At 53.3% G+C, this 24852-nt stretch overlaps 1 protein-coding gene across 6 annotated transcripts in view; it reads right to left on the bottom strand.

The window, feature by feature from the left end:
* Dlg5 (discs large MAGUK scaffold protein 5) overlaps nucleotides 1-24852 on the bottom strand; it is a 134362-nt gene that overhangs the window by 72536 nt on the left and 36974 nt on the right. For 5 of the 6 annotated variants that reach the window (XM_087184671.1, XM_087184674.1, XM_004846375.3 and 2 more), the window contains exons 2-5: nucleotides 12412-12480; nucleotides 4996-5158; nucleotides 2600-2743; nucleotides 1667-1850 (exon numbers count right to left, since the gene is read on the bottom strand). In XM_087184671.1, coding sequence (XP_087040797.1) covers nucleotides 1667-1850; nucleotides 2600-2743; nucleotides 4996-5158; nucleotides 12412-12480 — 560 coding nt within the window. The remainder of the gene's footprint in view (nucleotides 1-1666; nucleotides 1851-2599; nucleotides 2744-4995; nucleotides 5159-12411; nucleotides 12481-24852) is intronic. The other variant, XM_004846376.3, reaches the window with a different exon arrangement.

The following is a 24852-nucleotide window of genomic DNA, read 5'->3' as shown; positions in this document are numbered from 1 at the left end:
TACTGTGAATACAGGAGGGCACTGCCACATCCAGCTGGATCCTGCCTCTCAATACGATATGCCATTAAGAAGAAGGACTCCTTGGAGAAATCAATGGTAGGCGGGGAAATTGTAAAATGAGCCTGGAATATCGTTTATGCCAGAGTAAGGAAGCACTCCAAGCAGGCAAATGAGTAGCAAGTGTGAAGAAACTACCACTGGCCACAGTGGATGAAAACCACTGAGGAAAAGGGGAAACCCTGAGTCCATGGAGAGGGAGCCAAGGACCTCTACAGAGAAGCCTGGGGCACCACCTCAGTCAAGTGACCAAATAAAACCCCACTGGCAACAGGCCAAAACAGACCAAGCCCCCATCCAGAGGGCGCAAGGAGGGGGACACAGCGTCACCCTGACAGTCCCAGCAACTGCACAGACAGAACCAATGCAGGGGGCTCAGACCCAACCACGCTGAGAGACACCCTACAAAATAACTGGCCTGGAGCCTTCAAAGGCACCAAGGAATGCAAGTAAAGGAGGCCCGAGGAACAGCATGCTCCTAATCAAAGGAGGCCAAGGAGCCACAACACCTCCAGGCACGCTTTATTCTGACCCGTTCCTTCTCCTACCAGACAGCATTGCCAGTCAGGTGAGCATTAGCATGTGCATTCCTGCTGTACAAGAGAATCTCCTCATCAGAAACACACCAAGCACAAAGTTAGTAATTTTTTTTTTTTTGGTATAGGGGATCAAACTCAAGACCTTGCGCTTGTGAGGCAGATACAGTGCCACTGAGCTACATCCCCAGCCCCTTATTAGTAAATTTTTAAATGACATATGGGAGGGGCTCTGTACCAGTTGGAAATTTTCTAAGAATCTGTAAAGTTTCACCATGAAATATTTTTTATTGTAAATACAAGAAAGCAATAAAGATAACATCACACTAAATTAATAGGTGAGTTAGGTTATTATGCACCAGCTTTGTTTCCACCAAGCCTCAAGACCACAGCAAATGCCCTCGGCTGGGTCAGACTGGGCCACAGTACTGGAAGAACTCACCCTCTCCTCGGGAAAGTCCCCCAACTCCAAAGGCCCCCCATACCCCCAGGCACTGGGACAATTCCGGCTATGCCAAACGCCATGCTCAGAAGCCTGGGCTCCAGCGGAGCCACCACTCAAGAGACTCAAGAGCTGGACAGGTGAAGCGACCACCTTGCACTGCAGGGCACGTCAAGACGGCAGGCCATGCTCCCACCCAGAAAAACAATGAGAACTGCTCCGTTTCCTATCTACCAACACAGGCCTCTAACATGTCCAAGCTTCTTTCCATCTGCTACCTCATAAGATCCACACAAAGAAAACGAGCCACAGACCTCTGAACCCTGACCCAAACCCTCTGCTCCACCTAGCATGGTGCCCCGCAGAGCATGCCCTTCTCAGGAGCCTCTGAGACCTTCTGACTACATGCAGCCCATGTGATCACATGATCGATGTCTGTCCCCTTCATGGGATGCAGCTTCCCATCCAGGACAGCGAGGACTGAGGGTTTGCTCACCATATCCTAGTGTCTCCCATGAGGCCCAGGGCCCAGAAACCCATGCCCAAGGACCACACAACGAAAACTGCAGGGAGGGCGGCTGGGCAGGTGGATGACCACCTTGTCCTGCCCAGCCCAGCTGCCTGGTCCTACCTGCTGCTGCTGGGCCCGGAGGTCACCGATCTCCTTCTGGTCCTCCTCGTGCAGCCGCTTCATGTCCTCCCAGGACTGCTGCAGCAAGTTTCGCTCCCGAAGCAGCTGCCCATTCTCCCGCCGAAGCATGTCCACGTCATCCTTCAGCTGAGTCTGGTCACTGAGGAGCCGGCTATGGAGGGTGCTGAAATGCATCCCGCAGGCTGTGACCCCAGCCAGCCTCCCTCACCCCACCTGCAGGTGTCACCAGTTCCTGCAGGCCCAGAAACCCTATAAAGACCCCGGACAGGAGCCCATAGCAGCCAGGTCAAAGCCTGCAAACAGCCATATTCATTTTGAGACAGGGTCTCATTTTGTAGTCCAGGCTGGTGTTGAACTCCCAGCAATCTTCCTGCCTCAGCCTCCCAAGTGCTGGAATTATAGGCATGCACCACCATTCCCGGCTCCAACCATTTTTTAAACACCTGACAGCAGAGGGGGGGGGGTGGCACATGTATCCCCAAGGAAAGAAGACAAGCCCCACCTGGTACAGACACGGCAACTCAAAGTACTGGGGCTGGGGGAAACACCAGCAGGTGGGCAAAGAACCTCAGAGTGGCTCCAGGGGACCCAACAGCACACCACACCTGCCCAAGCCACAGAAGCAGTAATCTACAAGAGTCCAGAGACCAGCTCTGCTCTCCTGCAACATGCTGCGAATAGCCGTCATGTCTGCCGGGTTCTGAAGTGGGCAGCAAACGATGCAAAGGGTTCACCTTGTCCTTTCATACTTAGGCAAATGAGGCTGAAAGGCTTAATTCCTACAGGCTGCTTGCTAAGAGGCAGGGGCAGGGGCAGGGGCAGGACTAGAAATAGAGGCTATGGCTTGGGGGCAAACAAAGAAGGACAGACGAAAGCGGATGGGCAGGTGGTGGGCCCGCCAGGCACACTCACTGGTAGAAGTCGGTCTCCTTGGCCACCTCCTCGCACCTCTTCAAGGCGTTGGTGTGCTGGTTCTGCAGACTCTGCAGGTCTGACATGGCCCGCACACACTGGATCTTCAGTCTCTCGTAGTCAGGGTTCAGCCTACGATAGGGCCTGGCCCATGAGCAAACGCCCATGAACACCGGCCCCAAGATTCACACCGACCAGGGGCTGAGTCCTGGACGAGCCCAGCCCGGTGGCTCCCACATCCTGGGCTCCCTGTGATGCCTGTTAAACCTGGCTCCAGTGCCCCCCTCCCCCCAGCAGAGGAAGCAGGATGCTACGGATGGAGCAAGCTTTGCTGCTGGAGCTCTTGGCACAGGCCTGGAGGGCTGAGGAGGGGCCGACTCAATCCCTAGGAGGTCTGGGTCCACCAGAAACCTGGTAGGAAATTCCTCCTGTCTCCAGAGCACAGATTCTCAATCTCAGGTGCACCTCAAGATACCAATGCACGGACCGATTACATCAGGATCTCTGGTAATGAGACCCCACAGAAGGACTTCTTTTGGTTCCAGTTCTGAGCTCCAACCCAGGGCCTCACACAATCTAAAGTGCTCTGCAACTGAGCTATACCCCAGGTTTGGTTTTAAAGTCCCTGGGGGGGATTCCAAATGCAGCCAAGCTTGAGAACACCTGACAGGAGTGGTGGGTCCCGAGGTGGAGCTCTCAGCCCAGCAACACTGGTTTCACCAGGGAAACTATCAGAAAAGCAAATTCTCAAGCCGGGCATGATGTCACATGCCAGTGATCCTAGCACTCAGGGAGGAGGCAGAGGCAGGAGAATCAGAAATTAAGAGGCCAGCCTGGACTACACAATGAGTTCAAAGCCAGCTTGAACTGCACAGCAAGACCCTGTCTCAAAAAAAATTAAACAGAAAAAAAAAAAAGGAAAAGAAAAGCAAATTCTTGGGCTTAGCCACAAACCCTCCAAGTCACACACTCTTCAGGGAAGCAGGGACAACTAGCAACCTGTGCTTGAACAAACTTGAAGGGGCATTCTGGTGCATGTTTAAGTCTGAGAGCTCCTCTATAGCAGGCTCCCCAGGGCCAGAAAGTAAACACCTTGAAGTTGGTGGGCTGTACACTTATCTGATGTAACCACTTGACTCTACCTTTGAGCACAAAAGCAGCTAAACACAAAATGTAAATGAATGAGCATAGCTATGTTCCAATAAAACTTTATAGGCAGGGGCTGGGGATTTAGTTCAGTGGCACCGAACCTGCCTCACAAGTGCAAGGTCCAGGGCCTGGGATTTAGCTCAGTGGTTCCACTGCCTGCCTTGCAAGCAGAAGGACCTGAGCTCGATCCCTGGTTCCCAAAAAAAAAGATTAGTGCAAGGTCCTGAGTTTGATCCCTGGTACCAAAAAGAAAAAAACTTTATAAACTTTATAGGCAGCAGGCCACATTCAGCCTGTGACTGCAATGTCCCTACACATCAGAGGCAGACTCCAGAAGCACAGACCCTGGATGCTCCCAAAGGAAAGGGCTTTAAAGTGTTCAAACCAAGCCTCCCACCAGCCCAGGAGCTGAAGGATAAAGGGCTCTGCATCCCTTCTCCTTCTCCAGAAGTCCTTGACGATCACGCAGGTACACAGATCCTGTCTCTAACCCACCTGGGGTCCTGGTATCTGACCCTGAATCCCAACAAGAACAGCAAAGGATTTCTTCAAAATGACAATGACACCAGGTGGAATGCACCTGCCTGAGAAACTCATGGCAGAAAACAGTTAATGCGTTTACAAACCACTGAAAGTCCCACTCAACAATGAGGCAGGCTAGGGTCTTCAGGAAGGCAGTGAGGTGGATGGGCACACCCGCAGGCCCAGCAATGGGACTTGGCAGACAGGACAAAGAGAGAAGCATACTGTCCCCTGGGCTGGACAGCAGGGGCCCAGAGAGGAATAGTGACAAGCCGGAGGCCTTCTGACGAACCGGTGAGAGACACCAAAGCAGGCCCAGGAGCCTCCAGCTGCTGCCTAGACCAGCCACCCACCACTGTGTGGAAGGAGAGCAGAAAGACCTAGGAGGTGGCCCCCAGGCTCTCCTGCCCTAAATGTGTAAAAGCCCACCAGGGTCAGCAGCCTCTCCAAACCACGATGGAGACACACGCACTCTTCCCTCTCAATGACAGGATTGTGGGATTCAGGCCACTGGTTCTGATTTTTATTTGGAGGAAGCAAAAAAGGCCTGTGCCAAGCGCTTCCTCTGGGGAGTGTTTAGGGACACAAGGTTTAGACACAGTGACACCCAGCCGTGCAGGCTGCGTGCTGGGAGCTAACTGGAAGTGCCTGGGGGTCACAGCACTGGCGTCAGGACAGTGACCCCTGACTTCGGAGCTGGGAGTACAGCGGGGTACAATTACTACCTCTTGTCGAAGGTCGCCCCGTGGGTGGCGAAGGCCAGGCGCTTGCGCAGCTCGTTCCTCTCTCGGGTCATCAGCTGCAGCTGAATGGAGAGGTTCTCCACCTTCTCGTTCACCTGCTGGTCAGCGGGGAGGGGCAGCGGGGACGATGCCTTCCCAGTGGTGCCTGTGGGCAGGTATCAAAGAGTGAGCTGGCATTTGGAAGGCACTGTCCTGGAAATTGAGGCATGTTAGCTACTCACAGCCCCGCAGGTGGGTCTTCAGCAGCCCCATTTCTCAGGTGAGAACACCAGGTCACAGACAGCACGAGGTGGAGCTGAGACCCAAGTCCAGGCCCTCTGGCTTTGGCCGAGGACACCCACTGTCTCCACAGCCTGGCTCTGACGCCACCAGGATGGAGCTATTTGCATCCTAATCTTTGCATCTTTGCCTGGTCTGAGATGCCAGGCATGGACATGGCACAAGGGACAGCTAAGCCATGAGCAGAGGCTTGGGGAGGAAGGCACACCTGCAACCCAGCAGAGCCCCTGTACACCAAGACACCCCCACACACAGACCGTCCCTCATCACCCACACCACGGCTGGACCCTGGGCTCAGCCTTTCCTGCAGGCCAGCCTGGGTGTGCCAGGGGAGGAGGGTGCAGGCCACCACTGAGCCAGTGTGATGAGAAGCAGGAGTCCCAGGGCCTCGGACTGTCTGGCCCATCCCTGGCCTCATCACCTGTCCCCTGCACCAGAAGCTTCTACAGGGAACCCCAGGTCTTGTGTTCTTACTGAGGGCAGCAGCCAGCACTACCTCTCCCAAGTCCAGACCCATATTTAGGAAGAATACAATTCATCCATCTGGGAGAAAGCACTTCATTCAAATGTCCGGGAAAAGAGACTGATCCATCCCTGTCGATACATCCATCTGACATCTCACCTCACCCCCAGGGACCCTCAGGGAGGACAGAGAAGCTTACAGCAGCCACCTCCTGCTGGGGCTGAGACTGGGGAAGAATCTGCACCCCCATTCTTCAAATGAAGCCACAGAACTGTATCCCTGGCTTTCAAGGAAACCAGGCGGTGACGAGGAGGAGGCAGAACAGAGGAGGGGCCAACAGAAGTGTCCACAGAGCGCACAGGCTCCTGCTAAGCATGCTCAGGAGCTGGGTTCTGCACCACACACCTGTCCTCATCTCTCCAATCCCACGGCTCCCTAAGGTCTGTGCTTACATCTTCCTGAGGATCCAGAAAGACCACACAGCCAGAACATCGGCGACCCCGCAAAGACTTGGCTGTGACAGCACAGCCACGGCCTCAACCTACACTGCCTCCTGACGAGAGTGGACGCCTACTTCCGGCCCTGCCTCAAAGACAGGAGTACACAGGGAACATAAACCATGAGGCCAGCCAGGCTGACAACTGGACAGGCGCCAGGCTCTCTGACTTGGCCTTGACACACTTGCCCCTCACGAGGGAGGGAGGGATGGCTCAAGAGGCCACAGGGAAACCCCAAGATGAGTCCCAAGATGTGCTAAGCCATGAGGTTCTAAAACAACAGCAAGTTTCTCTCATATCCATGCACCCCTTCCTTTTGAAATAAACTTTTGGCACTGTTAAAAATTAATGAATGAAAATAAAATAACAGCAAGTGTTACAGAAAATCCTCCCCACCTCCATTCAATGAAAAATACTTTTTGTCTTTACTTGCATTTCAAGGTTGAAGATGTTCTAGGCACAAAGCAGTCTTAGCATTCGAATGGAGGCCAGCACCTCAGGCCTCACCAAGCCTGAACTCCTCCCCAGTGCAGGAGTGCAACACTGCACAGCAAGCCCATCTGACCTCTCTCCCTGGTTATTATCTGCGTGTTTCCTTCAGTGACCCTAGATTCCCCCTGGGGACCACAAGGCACAGGTATCTGAATACTGACACCAAGTCCCTTTCCCACCTATCAGAATGACTAAAAAGAAAAATGACCCCAAATTCTGGCAAGGATGCAGTGCGCCTCACAAAACACCAAATCTCAAACATGGCTGATGGGAATACGATACGATAGTTTCTTACGAAGTTAAACACGCAATCCCATAGCACCCGGCAACCCCACTCCTAGGTATTGTTTATGTTCACATAAAAATCGGCACAGAACTGGGGGCAGCTGCTGGAGAATGGATGAACAGTGGTGTTGTACCTGTACGATGGAATACTACTCAGCGACGGCAAGGAGAACCCCTGGCACACACAAACCACTTTACTACCAGTGCACACAAGAGCACAGGGGAATCTGGGAGGGCTTAGGCTAAGTGAAAGAAGCCTGACTCTGCTGGGCTGCGTTCAATAGAAACCCAGGTAAATGACATTCTGGGGAAGACAAAACCACAGGCACAAAGTAGAGATTAGCAGTTTCCTGGGACTGAGGTGGAAAGAAAGGCTGATTACAAAAGGAGAAAACAACCACCACCAAGTCCCAGGAGGAGTTCTTCCAGGTGAATGAACTAGTCTGTCTCTTAAAGGTGCCACTGGTTAAGTGATTGCATGTATGTGTCACAATTCAAACTGCGAGTGACGGATGACACATTTTACTGTATGCAAATTATACTGAAAGACGGGGTGGGGATTTAGCTCAGTGGTGCTGTGCCTGCCTCATAAGTGCAAGGTCCTGAGTTCAATCCCCAGTACCAAAAAAAAAAAATTATACCAAAAGAACATGATTTTTTTAAACATCTTTTTCTTTAAGTTAAAAATTATAAATATGGAGCCCTGAACTGGATCCATGGTCCCAGGAGTAATGTAACAGCTGAGAAAGATTCACTCTCACTGCAGTTATAGTAAACATTTTTTAAAAAGCAAGCAAAATAAAAACTAATGCCAAGTGAGTTATCAACAAAAACCTTCAGGTGCCTTTTCCCCAGCCCTAGCATCCAGTCCGGTGCTCCCTGACTTCACTCCTTCCCCTTCTCTAGCCTGGCACCCCCTAGAGAAGGTGCTTTTCCTTCACTTTTGGTGTTTGCTTTGGATTTAAATGACCCCAAAAGGCGCCGGAAGATGTCTGGACAGCCAGCACAGACCCTGCCTGCATCATGAACAAAGAGCGGCCACCATGAGGACCAGGTTGTGAGAGGGAAAGGAGGCACAGAAAGCAGTAGGTGCAGCAGCAGAGCCCAGTGCCCATCACACAAATCCCAGGGTAGAACATGGTCATCAGAGGTACCCAGCCAGCTCCACCTGCAGCCCAAGATAGCCAGGGCCAGCCATGGGCCTCCAGTGCCCACGCGGAACCACTGCTTCTTTAGCCACCACAGCTGCACTCTTGAGCTCCTGAGAAATGCAGACTTTCAGGTTGCTCTACCACTCAGAAGCCCTGGGGTCACTCAGTGTCTGCCACCCCAGGTGGCTCGGATGCCTCCAGTCTGGACCAAAGCTAGGTCCACTGGCCAGAGTAGCTTTTCTCTCCCTGTTTTACCAGCTGCCCAGTGGCCACTGCATTTATAGAAACCCCTGTTCTGATTTTTGGAAACCCAAACCAAAACAAGTAGCAATGGCTCACTGCTTCCCAGCAGCCTCCAGGCTCCATTCCCAGAAGCATCGTTCACAGAAGGCCCAACTTAAGCACTACCTCCTCCGGGAGGCTTTCCCTGATCCCCTTTGTCAGAACTCACTGTGCCTTTCCCAGGGTGGCTTCGTCGTTTCTTTCAAGGCAGCCGGCCAGCCGGCTCTCTCACCTCTCTCCCACCACTCCACCTCCCTGGCGGCGAGGTAAGGCTAGGGACCATGCCTCCGGGTGATCCCTGTGGGCACTGAACACGTCTCCAACAGGAGGAGGTGTTCCCACGTGTCTGGCAAAGTGAGAAATGACAGGTTCCCAGGGGCTGCCCTGGTCTAAAAGGTTGTCAAGGAAGAGTCAGGCAGAGGTCATGGGGAGCAGCCCCGCTCCTGATGGCTCACTTCTGTCCCCTGTTCCTCTCTCTCCTCGTTCAAGGAGTCCTCACCAGGACATGAGGGAAACTCTTCTCCTCGTCCTCCTCCTCCTCCTCCACCTCCTCTTTCTTCTCTTCCTCCCTCTTCCCCTCCCCCTTCCTCTTCCTTGGCATTAAGGCTCACTTTGTGAATGCTGCTCAGGGCTATCTCTTCCCCTCCTCCAAACCTCCCTAGTTACCCAGGATGAGAAAGAAAAGGCTACTGAGAAATCAGGTCAGGATGAACGTGGAGAAAAAAATAGCAACCACCCGGAGAGCAAGGTTTCCCTCGCAGATGCGCAGAGCAGGTTAGGGATTGGCCCAGAGGGTGCGGAGAGCTACAGAGAAGCTGCCCCAGCTGGGGAGCAGAAAGGGCCTTGCGGCCTTCAGGCAGTAGGCAAAGGCCTAATGCGTCATTAGCAGGGTCCCCCATGATGTGGGGCCAGCAGAACAGCGGACTCCCAGGGACCCGTTGGAGCCTGTCACAGATGCTCCATCCCCTCAAAAACCTCAGAGTTTGACAGCCAGATGGGGGGAGGTGAAGCCCAAGAACCTGGATCCTTAACAAGTGCCAAAGTGCTGCTGGGCAGTGACTTGGCTCTGTGCTGCCCATGAGTTGGGCACAGACCAGGAATGGAGCTGTCCTCAATGAGAGGAGACGCCACCCCACCACTGCCCTCCACAAGGGACTCTGGAAAGGTATCTCTGCTCACAAGGAGACATTAGAGCAGCAGTCCCCAACTTTTCTGGCACCGGGGACTGGTTTGGTACAAGACAATTTTTCTAAGGAAGTAGGGTTGGGGTGGGGGGTATTGGAATGATTTGAGTTCATCACATTTATTGTACACTTATTTTATTATTATTAGATTCTCATAAGGACCTTGAAACCCAGATCCTCACCTGTGCAGTTCACAGTAGGGTTCCAGCTCCCATGAGAATCGAATGCCCACTGATCTGACAGGAGGTGGAGATCAGCTGGTGGCACCAGCAATGGGGAATAGCTCGGCATACAGATGAAACTCTGTGCCTGCTGCTCACCTCCTACTGTGCTGCCCAGTTTCTAACAGGCCACAGTGGGCAGGGGGTTGGGCAGCCCTGCAGTAGAGGGACTGGCCCTCTTCTTCCGCTGGCCTGTTTGTGACGGTGGACATGTTCTTCGTCCGTCATGTCCCACATGGGCGCACCTAGCCACAGCTGGCTGCGAAGCATCTAAAATGTGGCTGTTGTGACTGGGAAAGTAGAAATTTAAATTTCATTTAACTTCAACTCATTTAAAGTTCAACAGCCAGCTGTGGCTAGTAGCCCTGGACATTGTCAGGTCTGGCTGTGACATGTGGAACTACAGCTGCAGACAGCCCACCACGAGCCTGAAAAAGGAGGCCACAGCGGTGGCCAGGCCAGGATGCAAGGCTGTATACTCCCTGTCTGGCTAAGGCAGTGTGGGAAGATGTTCCCTGCTGCCTGTACCCAAAGGGCAATGTCAACTGTAAACTGAAGAAAGCAAGACTGGGTTCCCATGAACCAGAGAGGGCTTTGAGCAGAAGAAATGCACCAGAGCTCACAGCATTAAAAAGCTGGATACCAACAATGCAGAAGAAGCTGCTACCAAGGACCCATCACAGCAGTGCTTGCAGCCTGCCTGGGAGTCCCAAGGAGCATCTGGAGACACTGGTGAGCCTCCATCACAAGGGCCAGACCTGCCTCACTGTGCAGGGCCAATGGATGGATCACCACCATTGTGCTTCTCCCAGAGTTCATGCAGGTCCAGCTGCACAGAAAGCATCCTCCCGGTCTGCTGGAAAAGGCACTGTGAGCAGTAACTGCCGTGGGAGGAGCAATGCCTCTCCCCCAGTGAGAAAGCGCATGCTCCCAGGAAGGGCACTGTGGCAAGCCTGGGAGTGTCTGAGTGAACGAGTCTGTCAATGTCTGTTAGATGGCGGGGCAGGAGGTGGCTGACTGCCCCACCACCTGCTTCCTAAAGGGCCGGACCATGTTCAAGATTCTGATGACAAGGCCTTAAGGGTTCCCTTACAGCCAGCCTGCCATGCAGGACTGGGGGAGTTCTGCCCAGTGGCCCAGAAGAGGCCTCCCTGAACCCAACAGGTGAGGGCGATGGGTTGAACTGTGGTCCCCAGCAGATGTTAAAGTCCTAACTCAGGGAATACAACTGTGTCCTTATTTGGAAATAGGCCTACATAGTGAGTTTGAGGCCAGCCTGAATTACACAGTAAGACCCTGTCTCAAAAAAAACAAAAAACAGGGCCAGGGATTTAGCTCAGTGGTGCCGCCGCCTGCCTCAAAAGCACAAGGTCCTGAGTTTGATCCCTGGCACCAAAAAAAAACCCCAACAACAACAACAAAAAAGAATGAATGAATGAGAAATGTGTAGAAATGTGCACGCACACACACAGGGAGAACACTACGTGAACACAGGCAAGGAGCTGGGCAATGTGTCTATAAGCCAAAACCACCAAGGACTGCTGGCCACCTGTGGGAAGCTCAGAGAGAAGCCTGCAACAGATCCTGTCCAGGCACCTTCAGAGAGTGCAGCCTTGCTGGTTCTTTCATCTCAGGACTTGTGGCCTCCAGGACTGAGACAGTGACTGTTGCTTGGTCACAGCAGCCCTGGCACTCACTGGGGACCCCTTGCTGGCACCTGTCTGCATCCCTCATTGCTGACCCCCCAACGTTGTCATGGTTACCTAATGGTCCTCCACAGACCCTAAGACCGCGGAGTGAAAGGACCACAACTGCCCTGTTCACCATAACGTCCGAAGCCCAACCCAGCACACCAGCAGAATTCAGAAATGACCTGACACAGTGACATCAGCCCCTGGCTTGGTTCTAGAATCATGGGTATGAGACTCCCTACTCTGATGCTGACCCTCCTTCCCCATCCCTCCATGGGAGAAAATAATTGCACCAGATGCCATCTTTAAACCCTATCAGCTTGAAAACTCCAGGACTCAGCCCTAAAGATGTTTCCATCCCACAGTCGGAGTGGGACATAATAAGTCACCCCAAAGGCTGGATCTCAGAGGCCAGGAAGGCTGAGAGCATAGTACAGCTTTCCTGCTGGGCCTGTCGCCAGTGAGCCAAGGCAGGGCAGCCTCCCCTTGTAGGCTGCGGGGACCCAGGCTCAGGGAACATCGGGTCCAGGACTGGCTACTCCTGCCCGGGGCAACATCCTTCCCTTCTTGGAGGACAGCCCCAAAAGGGGTAGGTCTCACAGATTATGGTCACTGAGGTACCACAAAGCCTTGGGAGAAGGAAGGACAGGCTCCCTGAGCAAGCCTAGGCCCTAAAGCAAGTGAATGGCAAACATGTGCCTCCCCGCACCCGCCTCCCTTCTAACACTGAAAGACGATCCCACGAACACTGTGACAAGGAGGCCCAGCCTCCCAGGCCCGGAACTGTCCTGTGCTGTCCATCTCACACCCACATCCCGGCCAGTCTAGTGTCCTCCAGGAAGGAGGGACTCACCCACACTGCTGAGGGAGCTGCTGCTCTCCGAGTCCGAGGGCATGATGGACAGGACGCTGTAGGTGGACCCTGGGGACAGAAGGGGAGATCGTGTGTTACCAGCCCAAGAGGGACTCTCATCCACACCCCAGGCACCATCAGGCCAGCTAATCTAAGTCAACACAGGATGTGGGGGCAGCGCCACACCACTGACCGGAAGTGGCATCCATGCCCAACAGGAGCGTCATGGCAGGATCTGGGCTTGGGTATTTCTACCCAGCCTCACACCTCACTTTATCCACACTGCCTGCTCTACAGACTGCGCGATGGGCAGGACAACTTGGAGTCAGCCTGCTAGCTTCCTGCAGGGACCCTTGGGGAAAGGCGTGGCCAGGGAACACCATGCCCCAGGTAAAATGGGTTTGGGCATTTCCTGTAGTTTTATTTGATTGGTTCTGGCTCCCACGCAGAGGAGATGGGGTATATGTTATGGCTGAGATCCAGCAGGTCCCCCAGAAGCCCCACAGTATTGAAGGCTTAGCTGCTAATGGACTTTGGAGAAGTGATCAAATCAAAAGAGCTCTAACTTGATCATAACTTGACGGCATTAGTGGGAGCTGATGGAAACAAGAAGTGGGACCTAGCTGAAGGGAGTGGATCACGGGGATGTGACCTTGGGGACTAAATCTGATCCCTAGCCCCTTCCTCTCTGGTTCTCTTCTTTCTCTCTACTTCCTGGCTCCCACGAGATGGGCAGCTTTCCACTGCCATACCTTTCCACCGTGATGTTTCTATCTCAATACAGGCCTAAAAGCAATGAAGCCAGCTGACCATGGACTGAAACCTCTAAAACCATGAGCCAAAATAAGCCTTTCCAAATTTTTTTTCTTTCTTTTTTTTTTTTTTTGGTACCAGGGATTGAACTCAGGTCCTTGCTTTTGCGCAGCAGGCGGCAAAAACCACTGAGCTAAATCCCTGGCCTAAACCTTTCCACATTTAAACTGTCATTCTCAGGTACATCTTTGGTCACTGTGGAGAAAAGCTAACACAGCATATATGAAACACCAATCCACTACCTGTTCTTTTCTTGATGGTTCTGCTTTTATTCCTGACTGTATTCAAGCTCAGTCCTTAGTAATTCAGTCAGTGCCTTCTTAGTAAAAGGTACTCAGGGGCTGCAGTGTCACTCAGGTAAAGAACCTGCTTAGCATGCATGAGGCCCTCGGTCCAATGTCCAGGACCAAAGATAAAAAGAAAGGACAGAAGGAAAGAAAAAAAGTTACTTAAAAAAAACCTCACTAAAACCAGAGAGTAGTACATTTAGGGGGAAAGGTCTATACTTAATACCGTTAGTTCCTGGTATGGGAACACAATCATCATGGTTTGGTTTCTGTTCAAATATTTTCAAAACCAGATGTAACCCGCCTGGCACCAGGAAAAGCAGCGTGGCTTCTGAGCCAGCTCTGCCCATGCACCAGCGCCTGAGCTGCACACAACAGCAGCTGCAGCCAGCTGTGCTCTGTCTCCTTGCCGGTGTGCCGCAGAGGTCGGCCCACGGTTCATGTCAGCAATCCCATTTCCAGCTGATGAATGGAAACCATGTGCTCTTCTCTCCAAACTGCAGCTCAGACAAAAGGAAATGAGAGGGCAAACTGAGCAGAGGCTAGACTGGGAGTCCCGGAAAGCACTACATATGAGATGGCCGGTTGTCACAGGAAACGAGACAAGGGGAGGAATACAATGTGTTGCTTCTGGAACCAAAAGAACTGTAGAGTGGGCAGAGCGGGTGGGCTGGAGATGAGATTTTTTTTTTTGCAATAAAGGCTTTGAACAAGCCTCGGGGCTCTGGTGTCAGAGAGCTGCCAAGAACTAACAAGATCTCAGGCTCCAGAGGCAGAAGGGCCAGATCATACACACGCTCAGAGGGGCAAGAGGGGAGCTGGGTTAACAGGGAGCGGGGAAGAAGGCTATTCCTGGCCCAGCAGGTTCCAAGGCTGAGAGAGGAGACCTCCCGGGTACAGGAGAGACCCCCAGCAGGCCGGAGAGGCTCCGGGTGGTAGGTGGAGAAACAAATAGCCACAGTATAAATGCATGGCAAGGCGGGGCATGGTGGTACAGGCCTGTAATCCCAGTACTCAGGAGGCTGAGGGAGGAGGATTATTGTTGAGTTCAAGGCCAGCCTGGGCTACATAGTGAGTTCAAAGCCAGCCTGAACTACACAGTGAGACACTGTCTCAAAAAACTAAAACAATAAATAAACAAATGCAGGGCTGGGAACTAGACATATGCCCACAAGAAGGAGAGAAAGGGGGAGAGAAACAAGAAAAAAATGACTTTGGAAATAGCAGCAACCCAGACAGTGGGCCCCTTGTAGAATTTTCTGTGAATCTCTGATGCACGTAACAGTTCAGCATGGACTGAAGAGGCCGACCAGGGGAGTGGGCAGGTGACTGCCTCCCAACAGTACCGTCAGAGGTATCGCACGGGTTCTCCATGGCCCCTGGCAGCAGAGCTGGGAGCCACTGCAGCTCCCATCAGTCTATGCAGCCAGTACTGTCTCGGATAACAGGGCCAGGGAGCAGCGGCACAGGGCAATCTGTGCGTCACCCGCAGGGAGGGGAACCTGAGTACCCCATTCAGCCGTGATCCTTCTAAAACATGAATGAGCCTTGTTCCACCTCCTGGATTTCAAGTCCAACCCACGCTCTCAGTTATGCTCTGCCTTTAACGCCTCTGCGTTTTTGCCTCAATGAAACAAGACGAATTCCAAATCACCTCTCTTCCCGTATCACACCTGTTAGGCCCAATGCAATTCAGGTGATCCTCTGACACCTTCAAGAAATAGGAATCCAACTCCATGTCTATTTTCTAAACTCAACCATCATCATCTTTAAAAAAATTTTTTTTCTTCTCGCTGTGGGGGCAAGGAAGGCTAGCTGGCTTGTATGCTGGTGGATTGTTTTCAAAAGATGCCTACTTGGAAAAGCAGGCACAAATAAAACTCCCACTGACACCTCCAGAAATCTCTGTGCAGAGCCCTGCCTGTGACACTGACAGGCGGTGCCCCGGCAGACACCACCACAGGGACAGGACATTTGCTTGGTTCCCATCATTGGCACCAGCGGTGCCCATCTTCCAGTAAACCACCCTCCCCTTCAAACCGTCTCTCTCCTCCCCCATAGCAAGTCTCCACTGTTAATTAAACTTGGCAGGCGCCCTTCTTTCTCTCTACCCATCTCCCTCCCTCACTGGGGGAGTCGACAGGCCAACCAATACATTCTGTTCCTCTTCCCTGTCCCCCAAGTCCTGACAGGGCTCTGGGGCCTGTCCGGGGCAGCATGACATCTTTATCTGCATCTCTGGGCATCACCCACCCCCATCCGAGGTCAGCTGGCAGGGCTCCCTGGAGCTGGTGGGGGGTAGTGATTAGGACTGGACAGGGCCCAGCTTTTACAATGTTCCCAGAGCCTTGGACGTCATTAAGGCGGGAAAAAGGGCCCAAAGACGACATTGTCTCGGTCATGCTTTGTCTCTGAGGCTATTGTTGTCATAAAGGCTGTGTGGTGAGGACTTTGGAGAAAAGGCAAGAAGAATCAGCTCCCCCAGTCACGAGGTGTCCTTTCAGGAGGGGTGTGTGTCCGGCATCTTTCAACTCTGGGTTTCACAATCAAATCCAGAGGCCAGCAGGAGACACACCTCGCCTGCCTGAAGTCCAAGGGGCCCGAGGCTGCCTGGGCCTGGGGCTGAAGGGGGGAGGCGAGCAAGTCCACCTGGCAGATGGGCCCACCCGCCCAGGACTCAGACTCGACTGGGTCATAAACACCAACCACTGTCACGCCCTCCGCCCAAGTGCAGACCGGAGGACTCAGAGTGGAGGGATGAGGAACAATCTCAGAAAAGGCAAGCTTCAGGTCGGCTGAGATGGGCCCATGGCCTGAGGGCCACAAGATGCCCAAGAGGAGTCGACAGACAGCTGGGATGCAAATGAGGCTCCCCGGGAGCAGAAGCCTTTGGGAGCCAGCCAGCCTGGTGACCCTCCAGGACTGACCCAGCCGCAGGCATTGTCTGTGTCCTTCACAAGAGCCCAGCCCTGCTAATCTGTTTACTCTGTGACTCAGCCCCACTGGGTCACAGAGACCACTTCAAAAGAACTTCCAGTAAAGTCACCCAAGCGATAAGGGAACGCCCCGGGCTCCCAGGCCCCCTCCTGCACCTTGAGGCTGCCCAGGAGAGATGCTGCCCGTCCCTGACACACCCCTCCTTCACCCGGAGGTGTAAAGGGCTGGGGACTCAGGCTTCCATCCTGGAGACCCACGAGGCGTAGGGACTTGCTCCAGCCTGAACCAGTAAGCAGACTCCCTGTCCTTCGGAAGGGCCAGGCCAGCAGGAGGGAGGCTGGTCCCGAGAAATGGGGTCTCAAGCAGGCTGTTCCCTCCACTGAGCCATCCCGGAAGCAGGCAGGAGAACTGCTGTGCTCCGGAGGCTCCGGGGGACCTCCAAGACAGCAGGAGGCAGCACCAGGCACCTGCCCACCCCATCTTCCCCAGCTCACACCCGAAGAGTCACAGCCCTGCCCAGACTCGAACATGTCCACCAGGCTCCCACATGTGTCCCATGCCCACATGGCACCGGGCCAGGGTAGGGAGGAAGCCAGCCAGAGGATGCTCACCTGCTGCGAAACTCAGGAGGGCCCTGCTCTTCTCTGGGGCCCAGGGCCAAACAACACAGCAGTGACTAAAACCCAGCCCTCGCCAGCCTGCCTGGGCTCAGCTCCCAATCTGCCCTTATCAGCTGTGTACCCGAAGGGAAACCACTCAGCCTCTCTGTGCCTCCATATGCTCCACAGAATCCCTGCCTCCTGAGCTATGTGAGATCAGCTGAGTCAGTGCCCGGAAGGCGCCTGAAACAGCACCTGTCACAGCTAGCGCCCCTTTCCACCCTGCCGTTCTCCATTCCCGAATCACCTAAACAGAAAGCTGTGACAAGGTGATGAGGTCACAGTCCACGAGGCCGCCTGCCAGACTGTATGGCACTCTCTAATAATAATAATAGCAGCTAATAGGTACTGAGTGCTATTCAGTGCTGGGACTGTGCTTAAGCACTGTGCATGCACTGCCTCAGTTAACTTCTATAACGACCCTGAGGTTGTCATTAAGTCCTTTTTACAGAGGAGGAAAGTAGGGTTGCAAAAATTAAGCAACTTGCTGCTCAGGGGCAAAAAGGACACAACCCCAGGCAGGCTGCCCCAGTCCTTGCGCACATTGCGGCTGAGCTCCAAAGTGGAAGAGCAGTCAGGGAAGACTTCATGGAGGAAGAGGCCTACAGTGGCCCAGCCCTGAGAGGCCAGATCAGCTTGGAGGACACAATAGGGAGAACCCACTTCCTGTGCAAGTTTAGAAATCCTAGAGTAGGGCTGGCCCCACTGAGGGTCCCCAACAGCTCTCTGAGGGTGTGCCTGTCTCCTCCCTGTCCTCCTTGCACTCAATGGGCAGAGAGCAGAGCTGAGTGGGGACTGAAGGGAGGAGGAGGAGATGGGGAGGAGCTGTGGCCTCCTGGCCCCCTAGACAGGTACCCATGCTGGAGCACGGCCAGCCACTCAGTCCACAGCCGTGGAGACTGGAGGGAGGCAAGTGGATGCTGAGGCCCACAGTCAGAGGCTGACAAGCCCAGGCATTTAAGGGAGGTCTGGGGTGACCCTGGCCCTGGGACACGGCAGCCACAGACACAGGCTGCTCAATCAGGGAGGTCCGAACCCACACAGGCCCACCTGGGAAATCTTAACTCCCCAGCGCCTGGGTTTCCTCTGGGGGAGGTGAAGACTTGCCCACAGCATTCGTAACCCCCGTGGATATCAGCTTTATACTTGGAACCGAATGCTTACTTTCCCTGGCTTTTCTGGTGGTTTTAGGACAGAGGTCAACTTACTACAGCAGCCAAGTGACGATGCTTATTTCCCCCTTTTTCGGGTCACTGAAGGGCTGCTAGTCTAGCTTGCTAGGGCCACCGGGGTGTCCCCTGTTCTGAGGTGGGCATGAGCGGGAAGGGAAAGTATGTGGTAGGAGCATGCTGCAAGCTCTGGGATCACCTGGAAAATCAGGAATTGAGCTCAGGAAACTCTGTCAATTTTGCTGATTCCCTTCCCTCCCTCAAAAATGCCAAAGCAAAACTATGAAAAGGAAGAGAAAACATATACACCCAGAATTAATCATCTAGTACATTAAAATCAAGACCATTCTTTCATGTTGGCTGTGCCTGTGGGGGGGGGGGGGCGCGCGTGCGCGTGCACGTGTGTGTACATGAGCTGCTGTGACCTGCAGAGCAGAAGACGGACATCCGTGGTGTCTCCAGGGATGGAGGGTCAGTAGTCACAAAGTCTGCTTCCCTACCAGCAGGGCGAGGGCTCCTGATGGCTCAGGGATCACCACAAAACGTGTGCTGGGGACACCCCACCTCGCTCGTCTCCCTTTTAGAGATGTCCACCTCAAGGCGGGGAGGGAAGAAAAGCTGAGGGGCTGGGATGTCACCAGGCAGGGAGATCTCAGCTCCAGTCCATCACAGGAAACAAGCCTTGCTTTCTGAGAGGCCAGGCTGGGTAACAACAGCTTTGCATGCAGAAGGCACAGGAGACCCAAGGCAGGGTCTGGGGAGCTCAGCCAAGGGGGCAAGGGTGGGGACCACCCCAGATGCCCAGAGGGTGAGGAATGAGGGGACAGTCTTCTGGAGCTGATCAGGGAGAGGTCCACTAGCAAGGAATATGGCCAAGCCTGACCAGTGTCCTTGGAACAGGAAGACGGATGAGGGAGTAGAAGGCTCTGGCCAGTGTCACCACCCTGCCCCTCGATACAGCTCAGGCCACGCCAAGATGGCACAGGCGACCTGAGCAGCATGGGCACTGATGTGGCAGCCAGAGTTCCCTGTGCTCGTGGGGCAGGTCTGCCCTGGATACACTTGTGATACGGCAGGAAGTGGCTCTCTGCAAGCCACCTGAGACCACCCTCTCGGGGCACAGACAGGTCTCAGTTCCCACACTCAGTCAGCAGAGAAGAGGTGCCTCCCTGGGGCCGGGCCTGCATGGCAGCAGAGCACACTGTACCCCGTGTCCCAGGGCATTCGTCTCCGAAGGCTATGGGCCAGGCCCCAGGGCTGGCTGCCACTCACCAGCAGTGCAGCCGGGAGCAAGTTGTCCACTTTTGGGGCCTTGTCCCATTTACACCACAGGAAGGAGAACAGGAGGTGAGACTATGGGTGCAGGGCGGCGAAGGCTCAGAACACAGCTGGGCCAAGCAATCGATCCACAATCCCCATATTGCAGTCTCCCGGGAGAGCCAGGAAGGTCCAAGGCTTGAGGACTTCGATGCCTGGGAACTGCATCTGGCCAGCAGCCACTGCTTTTCACTGAGCACCCGTGTGCCTCCTGCTATACCTCCCGGGGAAGCTGTGACCACGAGTGTCCCCTCTCCATATCGGAAGACAGCCCTGTCCTTTGTTTTCCTCTCCCATCATTCTGCCCGACCGTGGCCAATCCCAAGCCAGCCCCAGCCTCCCCTGCAGGTCTCCTGTTCTCTGCTCACATAGCCAACCAGTGTGCTCAGGTACTGACCGGGCACCACTCCAGGCCCTGTGCCTGCTCTCTCACGCCACCTTCACCACCACCCACACACAGGCACCAGGCAGCCATGGCAAGAGATGGGACAGCGCACTGTGCAGAACACCACCCTTGGTGGGAAATACACTTGCTTGCCAATGCTCGATGCTCAGTGCTCAGTGAATGCCAGGCTAGGATGCAGCAGGGACCAAGACGAGACAAATCCCTGTCCTCACGGAGCTCACATGAGCAGGGAGGTGGGGAGATACAAACTGTATTGGGGAAAAGTGTTACAAAGCAAAATACAAGGTGAAATGGTGGGTGACTGGCATGGAGTAGAGAGGCAGGGACTACAGAGAGTGGCTAGGAGATCTCTCTGGAGAGGACACACGTGAAAGAAGCCTTGCCTGCTGGAGGATCACTGTTCTAAGCAGAGGAACAGAAAGTGCAAAGGTCCTGGGGCCTGCTGCTAAGGAAGCCTGTGCCACCTGCTGGAATTTCCTGCAGAAGTGGACGAGGTCACAGGGACAGAAGGACTGGATCTTAGGGGGTGGATCTGAGAGGCTACACGAGGACCCTGGGCTTTCCTCTGTGATGAGAAATCTCTGGGAGGTTCTGAGGAGAGGACAGACATGGTCTAACATTTCAGTTGGATCTCGGGGTGCACTGCTGAAAACTCTACAGAATGAGGAACACAGAATCAGGGAAACCAGCTAGCTGGGCAATGCAATTATCCAAGGAGTGGCACCGAGGGTTTGGACAGGGTGACAAAAGTGATGGGAGGTGGCTGGATTCGAGAGGTGTTTTTGGCAAAGCTGTAAGGATCCACTGACAGACTACACCAAGAACAGGAAATGGAGAAGGCACAGATAACTCTGAGGATCCTGCCTGAAAAGGTGAAGGGTGGTCTTCACTGAGACGGGGAAGACGGTGAGGCAGATGGTTAGGGCAATGGATGGCCCAGTTATGTCAGAGGGGCTGGGCAGGCAGGTGGAGGTATGGGTCTGAAGTCCAGGGACAACCCCCTGGACTCCAGATCAAACTGTACCTACACTCCACTCCCTGGGTATCAAGGAGACAGATGTAAATGACAGAGGATCTGAGGGATAATTCAATGTATGAGATACCTTCCATGTGACTGTTCAGGTTGTTCTCGGACATTCTAATACTCTATTAACAGCAGGTAGTGTTTACTAAGGACTTGTCACAGGAAAGGCATTATTTATGTAGATTATTTCACCTAACCCTAACAACCCTAGGAGACACAGATTATGATTAATTCACCTGGGTGTAGACCAGAGAGGCCATGAACATGCTGAAGGACACAAAGCTCATAAGTAAGTCTGCATCAAACCTGACTCCCATCCACTAACCTGTACCGCATCACACTCTCTTCTGAACAAGATCAGAAAAATCCAAACTCACCACTTTCTGTCCTAGTGCACAGCAGCCATGCCCTGGTCAGTGACAATGCTCAAGTGATGAGGGACATCTAGGAGCCACAAGGGGCTCCTGGAAGGGCTGGGAAGTGGCCCTGGTCAGCAAGTGTCTGCTTACGGCCAGCGCTCAGCACTAGGGTCAAGGCCACCTCTCAACAGAGGGCAGGAAGAAAGCAAGCACTAGAGCGGCCATTCTGGTCACTGCCATGCACCTCAGGTGCCAGCTTCATTCGCCAGTCCTGGCTTTGACCCCTCTGACCTTGCTACACCTCTGGGTCCCCTAAGGGACGCCCAGTACAATCTCAAGAACAAGCTAAAGAAGACCGCTCCCGGGTCTTCAGAAAGTGCCAGGAAATGAAATGAGATAATAAAGTTTCTGGAATCTGTTCATGATTCTGATGCTGAGACCAAATGCAAAAGAAAGGTAAATGCTGTCTCCTCCCTGCAGTCTCGCACGTCATCCCCTGCATAGCCATGTTCCATTCATCTCAGTTCAAGGTAAACTGAGGAGACGGACGCAGGAAATCACAACTCTGGGAACAGCCGGAGCTCCTGACATAGGCAGGAAGGTGACATGACACCCACTGGACAGGTCAGGGACATTCTGTCCACAAAGGCCGAAGAGGGCAACCACAAGGAAAGCAGCCCATTCTGCCTTCCTCATCTGCTCTGCGGGCTTGAGAATCACTGGCAGCCAAGGCGACTCAGTACCAGGACCCTGGGAGGGACACAAGGTCAGAGCTGCGCAGCCCAGGGTGTTCCTGCCTTGGCCACTCCGCATTTCTTCAGCGCCTCATCTGTACACTGAGGCTCAAGCCTTTGTATGGTCTGTGTGACACAGCTGGCCACGCCAGGCAAACTGAAGGCCAGGTGCTGAAAACCATGCTGGTGAATGATGCTTATGCCCAGCTCAGGCAGGCCAGGGGGCCCTCCCTGCTAGTCATTCCCAGTCTTTTCCCTCCTTTCAGTCAGCAAGTGCTTGCCAGGCAGAGTAGCTCAGACTAGGAGGCTGAGGCAGGAGGATTACAAGCTTAAGGGCAGCCTGGGGAACTTAGTGAGACCTACAGCACTCTCAAAATATAATAACATAACACAATATATAAAAGAAGAGAGCCAGGCATGGTGGCACATGACTGTAATCCCAGCACTTGGGAGGCTGAAGCAGAAGGATCGCTGCAAGTTCAAGGGCAACCTGGGCTATACAGTGAGTTCAAGGGAGCCTGAACTACAAAGCAAGACCCTGTCTCAGCCCCTCCCAAATATATATATATATATATATGGCAAGACAATACAATATAATATGGTTAGGATTACACCTCAGCTTGCTTAATATTCATGAAGCCCTGGATTCAACCCTCAATACTGTGAGGAAAAAAGAAAAAAGAAAAAGCAAGAGCTTTACCCGCATCCCTCTCCATTACAGTCAACCGAACTCTCTGGATCCTTGAGTGGCAAAAGCCAAGCCTGGGCCGGGGATTTAGCTCAGTGGTGCCGCCACCTGCCTTGTAAGCATAAGGTCCCAAGTTCGAACCCTGGCACCAAAAAAAAAAAAAAAACAAAGCCATGCCTACCTTCACACAATCCAACACTGGTCCAACAAGTGAGAGCGCCAGCCGCTCAACCCTGGGATCTGGCATATCCATGGTTGACAGCAGGAAGGAGGCAGTAGGAGAGAGGAGTGGACGTCAGTGCTGGGCCAGACTGCCCTGGAAGGTGACACCGTCAACAGAGGCAGAAGGTCACTGAGACACATCAGACTGAATGTACCAGAGAAACCCCATCCACAAAGCAGCCTGTAGACCCTCAGAAATGACTCTGGAGCCAGGGAGAAAGTCTAAGGCCAAGCCAGTCCACTTGGGAATCAATCGCTCCACCAAGCCCAGAGGAAGCCAGTGACAAGCCAGGGTCACTGGGCTGGTAATGTGAAGCCCTCGGCTAAGAAAAAGCAGAGGGAAAGAGGGGCGGTTCTAGGACTCTATAAACAGTGCAGGACAGATTTCCAGGAAGTAGACCCGGAAGCCAGGAGAAAGGGTAAGAATTTCTGGAAGGGACACAGAAAGTATTCCCTGGGGAACAGGAGGAGCAGGAGAAGGAGTAGCCAGAAGCAGAGAGGCTGTGGGGTGGGTCCATCTCACCAATTCGGGGAGTACTCCAAAGGCAGAGAAATCTGTGATTTGGTCATTTGGAAGTGAAAGATATTCTGCTATGAAGCCAATGAAGCAGGTAATTGATTGGCCTTGGTTTCTCCACCAGGGAACAGAAGGGCTTGGATGAGGCCAGAAAAGCAAAGGTGCACCTGGAAGGAAGCACTGCACTCAAAGAAGCCACGCTCAGCTCACGGGAAAGGTACCCTCGATGGAGCAAGAGTGCCCGAAGTGGCCAGGCTGGGGAAGACCACATCCCACCCACACTGGACTCCACCTCCACAGACAGAATTTTATGATGTCCAGTGTTCAGCAAGCCCACTGTAATTAACTGGTAATTGGAATTAAACACTAAAATCCAATCTGTTTCTCCCAAATTCTTTACATGATTGGGACTGAAAAAGCCCTTGGAGGGGGAAAATAAAAGCACAATTATCTTTTTCTACGAATCCTTCTTTTGTGGCCGCAAGAAATAGAATCTAAGAAGACTCTGAGCAGCCAGTGGCAGGTCTTCCTCTGGCCAAGGTGTCCTTTTGCCTGAACCTGAGACATCCTCTGGGTTCGCCTCCCCTTACACAGCACCTGCCGTTGTTTTGTTTTGTGATACTTGGAGCTCAAACCCAGGGGTGCTCTACCACTGAGCTACATCCCCAGGCCCTTTTTAATTTATTTTTTATTTTGAGACAGGTTCTCGGTAAGTTGCCCAGATGGGGCATGAACGTGTGATCCTCCTGTCTCAGCCTCCCTAAATGCTGGGAGGATGCCTAGTGTGAATTTTGCAAGCGCTGGCCTTGCAGGGACCCTTGGTGGTGTTTTGCAAAAAGGGCAGCTGTACACATGCCCCTGCAGAAATCCACTCAGTGCCCAGGGATTTAGCTCAATGGCACCGCACCTGCCTCGCAAGCCCAAGGTCCTGAGTTCAATCCCCAGTACAAAAAAAAAAAAAAGAAATTCACTCAGGGTGCAAGTGTCTCTCTCTGCCACACTCACAGCAGGGTACAATCTGGCTGCAGACCCACTGCGCCACACACTCGGGCAGGGAGACTCCTTGTACCAGCCATGCCCCAATCCCTCCAAATCAAAATGGCATGTCTCAAGGATCTTCTGCCTAAAACCCTAAAGCAAAGCATTGGTGTTCCACCTTTACACCTAGTATCTCTGGGGATCCAGGTGCTCCCATTTACCTCCAGCTGAGTGCATGATCAATCGTATCTTCCCAGCTCACAAAACATGTTCCAGTCACTCTTCCATCAAGTGCAGAAGCTGGACATGGTGTGCACACCTGTAATCCCAG

The sequence above is a fragment of the Heterocephalus glaber genome, unplaced genomic scaffold (assembly GCF_053883595.1).
Source record: "Heterocephalus glaber isolate CG9 unplaced genomic scaffold, H.glaber_assembly_v1.0 deba00001497, whole genome shotgun sequence".
Classification (NCBI taxonomy): Eukaryota; Metazoa; Chordata; class Mammalia; order Rodentia; family Bathyergidae; genus Heterocephalus; species Heterocephalus glaber.
Note: the sequence above shows the minus strand (reverse complement) of the source record. Positions and strands in the feature narration are given on the sequence as shown.